This window comes from Micropterus salmoides, unplaced genomic scaffold (assembly GCF_014851395.1).
Source record: "Micropterus salmoides isolate LMB-PRFRI ecotype aquatic unplaced genomic scaffold, ASM1485139v1 Ms_hic_scaffold_4, whole genome shotgun sequence".
Lineage (NCBI taxonomy): Eukaryota > Metazoa > Chordata > Actinopteri > Centrarchiformes > Centrarchidae > Micropterus > Micropterus salmoides.
Genome location: NW_024043372.1, coordinates 33,548,965 through 33,560,086, shown reverse-complemented (window position 1 = coordinate 33,560,086; position 11,122 = coordinate 33,548,965). Strand labels below are relative to the sequence as shown.

Here is an 11,122-nt window from a genome sequence, read left to right as displayed (position 1 = left end):
GACAGATGAGCCTGTACAGAAGGAGTATGCCAAACACATCGTTGTTTCAATATCTCCTTAAAATCTCCATAGTTAGAGGCTGTCTTCATCATTTTCAAATCCTGCTTCCTTCCGTCCTGTGACACGGAGAGGTGACACAACAAGTGCTAATGGGTACATTTCATGCAACAATAAGGAGCAACAAGTCAGATATGGTCCTGAAATAAAATCTTAACAAAACCATTTTTTTTCTTTTTAAATACACACAAATGAAACCTGTGAGTTTACCTAATTTTACTTCACGACATTCTTGTGGCACAATTGCTTCTGGGGAAATAATGTGCTAACGACATCAAAGGCAGAAGGAACACTTAACAATTACAAAAAGATTAATATGGCTAAAGAACTTGTCAAACACAGGAGTAATCACTCATATTGGTTGCTTTTCATCATTATGTCATTGCTGTGACCCTGATATTGTGCATGCTGGCTACATGGCATGACTTACTGGGATCTTACATGAACTAGAGTCATTGTTAATGTTATAACAAGTCAAAATGTTTGACGAACATCTTTTCTGTTGCTCAGGAACCAGATACCTTGCAGCCAACTAATCAGACTAAACTACACCTAGGTTGCAATTAACAACAGACGTATTCTGGCTGTCTCTCAATTCCATACTATAACATACTAAACAGGGTTTGCAGTGTGTATTTTGTTCATACTGGAAAATCAAAACTATATCCCAAATATCAGCATGCATAATACAAAACCCTTGATTTTCGAGTATGCCAATGATAATGGAGCTCTACTGTCCCACAATACAATGGAGAAAGCAGAGGAGCTACTAACAGCTTTAAACCTGAAATGGCCTTTTTCATGGCAGACATTTTGACTTGTCATAGCAGGAAAAGCACAGGTATAACTACTGAGATTAACAGGTCCATGTTAATTGTCCTACCTGTCATTCCAGTGATTCAACATAAACTATACCAGCACCCTGGAACATAGAATAGAATTATCAATTACACCTGAGTTTTCCTTCTATAACAATGCAAAATGTCTGCTGTGAAATCATGCCACTGTTGAGAAGTACTGTATCCAGCAGTAACCTGCAAAATCCAGCATGTACATACACTAGTAATGCACACACTCAACAGAACAAATGAGATGCTGGGTGAAAGTAAGCAAGACCACCACGCATAAAAATGTTAACATTTATTGCTGTTTCTGAATACCGCACTGAAAGCAAAAGCATTCAGAGTATACACAGAAATTATACAATAATATATGGTTTCACAAAGGCAGTGAACACATACTGTATTACAATCTACAAAAATCTACTTTACAGAAATTTAAAATTCTAAATATCAAAAAGTACAGCTGCAGAAAGAGGTGTAGAACTGGAACCAGAAACTGCTCTGGATATCGGTCGGTGAGACAACATGGTGACATCACAATACAAAGAAAGCAGAAGTCACCTTTGTACTTACAGCTGGTTTTGGAAACTACAACTGGCAGACGAAACAAAAACATACTCCAAAATAACTCCTTGAATTTAATTGATCATATAAATTATGGTGGTTTTATGCATCCAAAAAATATTCATTTTACAGAAGACGCCTCTACAAGGTAGCATGTCATAGTATTGTTCAGTGGGATTGGTAGTGTATCATTGCAAAAATATGGTTACAATAATATAAGGGCACAATAGAAAAAAAAGTCTCCCATCTCACAAGGATGGAGAAATAAATTTTAAAACAATGCATGTTCTCAACTGCCTGGTGGATCTTGGTGGAGTAACATAGGGGTGGTGAGGTGTTAAGTTCGGGTAGTTGCTTGCCTTGAGAACATTTTTACATGAGCTTAAGTCAGGAACAGAAACGGTGGCGGCAGCTCATCTTCAACCATTTCATAATAAGGGGCCGGGTCAGGCTCTGTTCTAACCCTGGTGGTGTGGTACAATGGGCTTAAAGGGTACAAAACATAGACTACCAATCTTGTCCCGTCCAAATGGTTGGAGTGAATGACATAAGAACCAGACCACACAGCATCCGAACAACACCGTTGCCCCCCCAAAAAAGAAGAAATCCAGCCAAGAAACACAAGGCAGCTGAAACCAAGCCTTTTAAGAGAAACTTAAAAGCAGAGGATAAGAAGATCAATAAAATATTCCAGTTAAAAAAAAACAAAAACAAACTTCAAATGAAAATGTGTTTGTATGCCCACGTCAATGCCAGGTAGCCATTTTGGAGGAGTGTCCAAAAGCGGGACGAGGCGTTCGTCTTGTGTGCGAGGTGCAGTTATCCTCATTCCGAGTGACAGTCAAGCTGGATTCAAGGACAAGCTGGTTTATGGTCACACATGGCTGCAAAGGAGGCCTTCAGTCTAGTCCTGCTCCATGGGCTCCTCCGTGGTCCCAGTGTTCAAGATGGCACTTTCCATGGCGCCCTCTGTAGGAGCTTCAGTTGTACTGCTGGAGGGAGTGAGAGCTACGTCTTCTCGGGCTGCTTCTGCACTCTCCTCTATGCTACAGTTGCTACCACTGCTACTGCTGCTGCTGCTGCTGACTGGGTCACTGTTGCTCTCCTCACTGTCCCTGCTGGTCTCGGGGCTCTCCAGGACACCTGCAGGTGCCTGCTGCTCTGTCTGATCCATGTCACTACCTTCCTCCTGGGAGCCACATGGCACCTCCCTCTCAGCCGGCTCAGCCTCCTGACCTGGGCCTGCACACACTTCGGCCTGGGTGCTGCTTGTTGGTTCTGTGTTAAAAAAAGTGGGAAAATAGATGAAATACATCAAAGAGTCTGTTTCTTCAGACTGTAATTACCCTCAATCTTTCCAGATAAGTTAAGACAGATGGCCACAATAAAAGGCCATTTTTGAGTGGCCTTTTATTGTGGCCAGCCTAAGGCACACCTGTGCAATACCCATGCTGGCTGATCAGCATCTTGATATGCCACACCTGTGAGGTGGATGGATTATTTCGGCAAAGTAGAAGTGCTTACTAACATTGATTTTGACAGATTGTGAACAATATTTGCGAAACAGGCCTTTTGTGCACATAGAGAAAGATCTTTGAGTTCAGCTCATGATGAATGGGGGCAAAAACAAGTGTTGTTGAATAATTTTGTTCAGTGTTATGTGGGCTGCGTCTGCCTATACTTGACATTGTTTGGTTTGTAAACAGTTCTGCGGGTAGCTTTGACAAGATTACAATATCCACAACAATATATTGTTATTATTACGGGAATTCTTCCTGCAGCACCAACTATACTCGAGGGTTGTTCAAATTAGGGTTGGGCCGATAGACGATTGGCGATTGCTGACAGACATCACAACGTCGAGCCAGCATCGTGATTGTAAAACCCCTGCCCCCACAGCAAAAAATCATCTCAAATTTTCACATTATACCACTCTTTGAAATCAGGTTTTAATGATCACGGACATTCTTATTATTGTTTTTAAGTATGCTTTGCACCTGCCTCGGGATTCTCTTCTCCCCACACTCACACACCTCAGGAAAACACCCGGCTTGCCCTGCCTCTCTCTCCCTCCGTCTGCTCCATTTTCTCCAGCAGCCGTATGTTTTATAAAGTTATCTAAAAGACAGAGAACTCATCTTTTTTTCCTGTATATTTCCACACGCGATCCATTGTCACGGCAGCTTACGGCAGCATTGTCAGCTTATTAATGACGCAGCCTATCAAACAACTGAAACCAACATCTGCACCCTGTGTTCTCAATGCTGCCTTACCTGGTCGTAAAAAATCCACTGTGACTTGATAGTCTTTTTACTGAGTGATGTCTGTGCGAGAACACCTGCACATAAGATGACTGCTGCTAATCCCGATGTTTCATTGTAGCCATCGCCTAACCCTAGTTCAAATTTTATTTTTTCTTGTTGGTCTGGACCGTGGTCCTAGGGAGGTTTCACATCTGTAATTTTTGTTCAGATCAAACAGACAATCCGAAAGTCCAGACCGAACGAGATTGTCCCCTAATTTACAATGCAAAAATATTATCTCACAAGGATAATTTAGATGGCCCACATTCATCTGACATAGATGCCATGAGAAAGACTTTGGGTGTTGTGAACATCTTTGCTGATCTATTTAACATGTTACAACAGTAGAAGTGAAAATTCTAGTCAAATTTTAAATGATGCGCAAAAGCCAAACACTGACTAGAAATTTTGTCCAACTGAAACGTCACCACAACAATCTGAAAATGCCATGAAATCACAAACACAAAGCAAACTTGTCGTAAATTTGCAATTGCTTAAAACGTGGATCTTTTTCCAGATATTTTTTCGGTATAGTTGGAACACCATCAACCACGTGGCCATTGGACTGTCTGTAGAGTCATTGTGGCACGCTTCCAGCAAATATAACAACGTAGCACTAGACGAAATTACAAAGTTAGGTTGATATGAGCTTTTTTTTTTTTAAAAACAGAATATAAATGATATGCTTCCCAGAACACGGCACATAAAAATTTTCTTGCAACTCGCTGCAAACAAGCTCAAGCAATGTTGCTCAGTCTCCAGTACCTTTGGTAGTTCCCCCAGGGGAAAGTTTTTGATGAACATTTACAAACTGGGGAAATAATTAGAGAGCTACAGAAAAATCAAACTATGCGGATATGATTTTTTCCAGACAAAATGGTGTACAAAACTTTCATACAGGTCAGATATTTTCAATTTCGACAATTTATTATTAGGTGCATGTTGCTAAAACTAACGTCTAATTCAACAGTCCTTTAATAAATCCTCCCTTCATGAAAGGTTTTAATGGTCCGTTTTGTTTGAACTGTTCTAGAGAGGTGCCGATTCACCTGTACGATCGATTTGGAGGCTGCATTTTGTGGGGCTGTACTGCATTATACAGAGAGGGGTTTCTGTTATTTAGCCTACCCACATTGATATAAATGGGGTGGACAAAATAATAGAAACACCTGTTGGTATAATGCAATATAATTCAACAGCACCACCAAGTGCCGCTTCCAAAATGATAATACAGTTGAATCAGCACCTCTCTAGAACAGTTCCAACAAAAACAGAACATTAATTCAAGCAGACTGCACTAGTTTTAGCTAGGTGTATCAAATAAACTGGTAATTGAGTGTAACATGCAGCCATTCGAGCCACAGTCTGAACTCAACTTTTGAAGAATGTGTAGTCTTAACAGCCCATATCATAGTTTCCCTCAATAATGCAAAAGGAATCACAAAGAAACCAACTACCAAGTAACACACGGCACATAAAAAACCCTACCTTGGTCTTCAGCGGCAGCAGCACTGCTGGAGGCTTCACTCTCCTTGCTGTATCCGACTTTCTCCTCTTCGTCTTCCTCTTGGACCATGGCTTCTGCCTCTTTTGAGAGGCAGGCGGCATGTAAAGGCCTCATTGTGTCCACCTCCTGCTCTTCCTCGTCATCCTCCTCATCTTCTTCCTCCTCTTCGTCCTTGCTGAACTTAAGTCTCTTCACCTCTTGCTGCTCGGCTTCCATGTCCTCTTCCGCGTCTTCAGGGTGTTTATTCTTCACTGAATTCCCCAGGGAACCTCCCGACGCAGAAACCTCACTGACAAACAAATAAGTAGGATACAGATGTGATTCCAGTGGGTTTATGGTGAACATGGGGAAAAGGTTATCTAGGCGCATTATAGTTTCTGACATACCTAGAGTCTTTGTCGCCTTCTTGCTCTTCTTTGTTTTCTGTGCTGTCTGGCAGACCATTAGCTGCTAGTGAGTTAGCCAGAGACAACTTCGGTCGGCTCAGCGGCCGGGGAGTTCCAGGACCGTTCACTTTCCTAGTAAAAAGCCAGAGAAGTGAAAAAAGGCATTTTAATGATAATGACAAATTTTAGCTGTTACAATTTCATTGTTGATGATTTTAGGATCAAGGACTAAATATGTCCCCAACACAACCTCTCTGTAAAAGCAGAAGTGTTCCCAGGAAGCATCACTCCATTCACTCTATTAACGGCACTGCATCCATTTTTCCTGCAAAAATTCAGAAAAACAAAACATGAAGCTTTTGATCCAGTGGATTTCCCAAACTTCATATTAAGTTATCGTTTGATTATAATACAAAGTGTTTTATTTGGACAGCACACTTACTCTGAGGTTGGGTGAACACAACTGACCACCATTACATTCTAGAGGAAAACAACAACACAACAATTCCAAATAAGTGGAAGCAAGTGGCATGAGGTTAACAACTTCATAAAAATAACAAAAATTATTATGAAAAAAATAGTGCTTAGGACTTACTTTCTCCACCCCCCGAAGAAACTTATCTGTTCCTGTGTAGTTCCTCTTGGGTTCTGTGAGCAGCTCGCATAAGCGCTGGATCGTAAATGGAATTCTAAAATTAAGAAAAAACAGATTAGACTCAATATTTAGTAAATGGAAATGTGTCATTCTTCCACAGAAATTTACTTAAACATTTTGTTTCAGTCTTTAATTCGGTCAGTTTGGTAAGCACTCAGGGACAGGGGGAGCCTATTAAAGGAAGGTGAAAGTTGTCCATCACAAGTTCCCAGAGCCCAAATGTCTTGTTTTGTCCAACCAACGCTCCATAACCTAAAAATATTCGGTTTACAATCAGTTATGACAAAGAAAAGCAGGAAGTGCTCACTTTGGAAAAGCTGGAACCAGGGATTTTTTTTTACAGTTTTGCTAAAAAATAAAAAGACTGCTGTTGCAATTTTCTGTCCAACCAATCGACTAATCATTTTGGCTCTATTACTTTAATGAAGTAAATCCATCCACCCTTTAAAAAACACCTCCAACATTTGTGATCCTTTACACATCCTTTTACCTGTTCGTGCTGGGTGTAGAGGTTGTCACAGGTATTCTCGGTTCCTAGTAACCAAGACCGGACCCTGGACCCGAGGTGAGCTGGGTCCAAACTATATTTAGTGTTACTGGGTCGGCTCCCGTTCTATTGCAGAGGGTCTTGGGTCTGTGTATCAACACGTCTAATACAGGGATGGATCTGAGCACACTCACAATCATGTCTTATCTTGTGTTGCTTCATAATCATTGCAATAGAAAAAAAGTTTATTGAAGCAATATGAAGGCGAACTGTGAAATACAGGGGAACATTTTATGTTTTGCTACTCTTCATCTTTCTATTTGGGTCTGTTTGAACTGACTTTATTTTGGGTCGCCTCTATTTTAGGCCAGGTGACTGTCCTCAGGTCCCATTGGATGGGGTATCTTTATTTTAAAATGAATATATGCACATCGGGTTCAAGTTCCACAAGTCTGTTTTGGATCAAGTCCAAAATGTTGAACCCATGAAGACCTCTTGTCTTAAGTTTCCTAAAATTTCAAACCAACACTCCTGAGAGAGACCTGGGCTGTGTCTAAAATCACTTCCTCGTTCACTCACTCGCTACTCCCTATATAATATACACCCAATGGTTTACAGTGAGCTTAGTAGGGCTGTCGCGGTGCAGTAATTTCCCCCGCGCTAATATGTTGGGGCTCAACAGTGCAGTATGATTGCATTTTTCATCAATGAAGTAATTTGGTGCCATATAGCATAGTAAGTGTGTCTGTGGATCTCACCTCACTGAACAGCGAGCCGCTAACTGCAGCTTTATGGTTCGGAGCCGATGCTAGTCAACAACATTGCAAAGCAAACTCATTTTAGTAGTTTGACCATGTCTTTTTCACACGTAGCGTTAGCTATATCGCTATCTTCAGGTCTATCAAGTACATTTAAATACAGCAGCAACGCACGCACACACACTCACACACAGGTGCGGAGCAGAATGGGCTGTCCATAACCAACCACTTCACTGTAGTAACGTTAATGATATAATTAAGCTTCCACAGAAAGCAACATGAAAAACAGCTGCAGGCATCCGACACAGTACGCTCCTTAGTGAGCTTCAAATGAAGCTTACCGTTCAGTTTCTCTCAACTGTCCCTCAGTATCACAATGTTAGACCAACATCACTGAGCCTGCTAGCCACATTAGCTGTGCAATATGCTAACGCCAAGTTAGCTAACCTTTAAAATAAACAGTAAAACACAGTGTTGGAGCCATAATAAGTTTATTCCAATTAAGTCACTAATTTATAGTAAAACAAGATGATTTGAATGAAATTTAGACTATGGATTTTGATTTAAGAAACTTGAAATAACTGTTAACTAATGTCAGTAAAAATGATTTCCTCGACTCCTCCTTACTAGGTCATTTCACAGGTATAAAGACGGGCTGGGTGACAGCTTGGGAAGTTCCTTTTGTTTGAGTTAGAGTGGAGGACTGAAACCGATTAGTGACCACATTGTTTAGACTATTTGAAGAGTTTAAGAGGCTCTGTTGAAAGTCAACCAGAGAATTAGTTTTTGACGTAATAAGTCTTGTATTTGAACGAAGCGGAAGGATCTTCACGAATGTTTTTATACAGACTAGTCACTATCCTCCTCCAAAAAGGCGTCTGAGGTTGTTCTGAGGAACAACAAAATAATTGAAAGAGATGGCAGGACACATGGCAACACTTACAACTTTCAAGTTCACGTACAGCACAATCTGTCCTCTAACAGTTATGGTGCTTTCCTCGCATGAGTACATTCGCTGAAATTTTCAACTCACGCAAAGTAAATGCGCCATACTTGTATAGCGCCTTTCTAGTCTTTTTGACACTCAAAGCACTTTTAAAACTACATATGCATTCACCATTCACACACATTCATACACTGGCGGAACAGCCACCAGAGGCAATTTGGGGTTCAGTATCTTGCCCAAGAATACTTCGACATGCAGCCTGGAGGAGCCGGGGGATTGAACCGCCGAACTTCCGATTAACGGACAACCCGCTCCACCTCCTGAGCCACAGCCGCCCCATTGAAGGCAAAAGGCCTTTGCGTCGCCGGCACCACCCCTTCACCATTTGCGGTAATCGCGACAGCCCTAAGCTTAAATAAATTGAGATTTACGACATTTATAATTCATCATTATTTTTCAAAACCACTGACGTGTTAAGCATCAGTAATTCTTGCATCTATACTATAAAACGCATTGTAGGATATTTAGTGGTTCAACTGCAGGAATATTGCAGGGCACTATGTAGGACAATTTGACACTAAGAATTCAGACACTCAATAAAATTGGGTAAATATATAGTGCACGACATAGTAAATTGGGAGTGATTTCAGATACATTCCTGGTCTTTAGCCCACACAGAGAAAAAAAAAACAAAAAAAAACAAAAAAAAAAAAAGAAGAGTACATTACTCCAGCAACATCGAATACACACAGATTTAAACGATGTTATCAGTGGAGCCAGACCTTGCCATGCAATTTGAGTCACAATGAAAAGCCTTACGAAGTACGCTACTAATGTAAAAAAGCCGACAAAATCCACAGTACAATAGCATTTTACAGTCAACACAGGACATAATAATTATGTTATAGTCTACAGATATCTGTGCGGCAAACAAGGTGAGCTAGAGGACACCTACCCATTGTATCCGTTCACAATCTTCAAGATTCTCTCCTTCATATCTTCAAATGGAATGGACTCCACGTTGGGATTTGCAGGACCTCTTTGTTCAGGTGCGGAGGCTTTAAAGTCATCCATCACCTTCTCCAATTTAAACAGGAAGTAGTTCTTAAATTGAGACCACTGAACCCTAGAGGAAAATAGTAGGCAGAATAAGGCTCAACACATCCGGCAAAACACATTAGAATACAGGGAAAACTGTACGAATACTATGGATGGTTACTACATACTATTCTAACATTTTATTTAAGAGACAATATAGTTATATAATGACACTGAAAAAAAAATATATAAAAAAATATATATATATATCCTGTCAAATTATCCATTGGCAAATCTATTTAAAAAAAAAAAAAAAGTATGAATACTTTTACAGTGAGTTTCCCAAAAAGAAATAATGAAGTGTGTGTTGTAGTAGGAGAGAGGGGGGATGTCAGGCCTGCAATGTTCACTTACATGGTCTCTCCAGTCTTGGCAATGTGACATAGAAACTGTTCCAGAAGAGGACATGCCTCCTTCTTTGCGGTCTTATCGAAATCTGAGGGAGAGAAAATAAACCACGAGTGAATACTATGACTGACAACGCGTTACGCATAGCTTGACCTGAGATTCAGAGAACATGCTTTTATTTAACCTAGCATAACCTGCACTTGTGATATCCATGCTTATAGCATAGTTGTTTGGCTACCTGCAGTGATTACCTACTTTAGCCAACTAAATGTAGCTCGTTAGCAAGGCTCCGACTGCACTTTGGCGGAAAACGATCACATTGTCTAATAAACATTAGCTATTTACATAACGTAGCGGGCTAGTGGGCGCTAGTAAGGTTAGCGCACTGGCTAGCATGTAAAGTTAGCCGCAACAGCGTAGCCGGCAAACAGTAGTCTACCGATAGCCGGTGACACCGGCCAGTTACTTCATCTAAGCCAAAAATATCTGTCAGCAAGTTGTCAAATACTGAAGGGAAATGCATGTACGCCCGGAAGTAACTAACGGTTACAGAAAACCATTATATTTTAGTTAGTTTTCTTGCCTGGCTAACGAATTGGACAGGCAGCTAACCATTTCCGTGAAACCGCCTGTTAGCTTGTCCTGAGTAGCAGCTAGCTAGCAACATTAGCTTGTGAGATAAAATCGGTTTCTTTTTTTTATAATCTTACAATTACGAAAGCACACGTATAAAACACATAACGTTACTCTCCGTGAACACAACAAGTATCGAAATACAGTGAAGTGACCTCTGAGCGCCTCTTGAAGCGAGTCAATTTCCATCACGTCGTTGCCCTCTGTCAGTCTTGAGGATGTAAAAATCTGACTGGTGGCTAGCTGCTGCTGCTAAGCTACGATCTCACAGGGAAAGAGGAGGGAGCATTTTAATATGGCGCCGTGAGGTCACTGCCTGCTCAGCAACAGACAAGGCACTGCACTGGGCACTCTGAGCAACAGAGACATATGACATAACTGCCTTTAAAATACCTTAAAAAAAGATAATACTTGATAATAACCAAATATAATCAAACAAATAATGATAATATAGCAATACATCAGTTAAGAGGTATAATGAAGTGCACAGATGCGAGATATGAGTAATGTTATTTAATCTACAGATATCCTATGCATG

The 11,122-nt window shown here is 40.7% G+C and overlaps 1 protein-coding gene across 1 annotated transcript; it reads right to left on the bottom strand.

Annotated features, from left to right (window-relative positions):
- Positions 1-1,182: 1,182 nt before the first annotated feature.
- On the bottom strand, positions 1,183-10,891 carry ppp4r2b (protein phosphatase 4, regulatory subunit 2b). Its single transcript, XM_038696738.1, has 9 exons — positions 10,740-10,891; positions 9,958-10,039; positions 9,461-9,631; positions 6,255-6,348; positions 6,102-6,139; positions 5,910-5,984; positions 5,660-5,791; positions 5,255-5,562; positions 1,183-2,741 (listed from the first exon to the last, which is right to left on the bottom strand). Exons 1-9 carry the CDS (start codon positions 10,771-10,773, stop codon positions 2,368-2,370), a joined length of 1,308 nt encoding a protein of 435 aa, XP_038552666.1. The 5' UTR covers positions 10,774-10,891; the 3' UTR covers positions 1,183-2,367.
- Between the last annotated feature and the right edge of the window lie 231 nt (positions 10,892-11,122).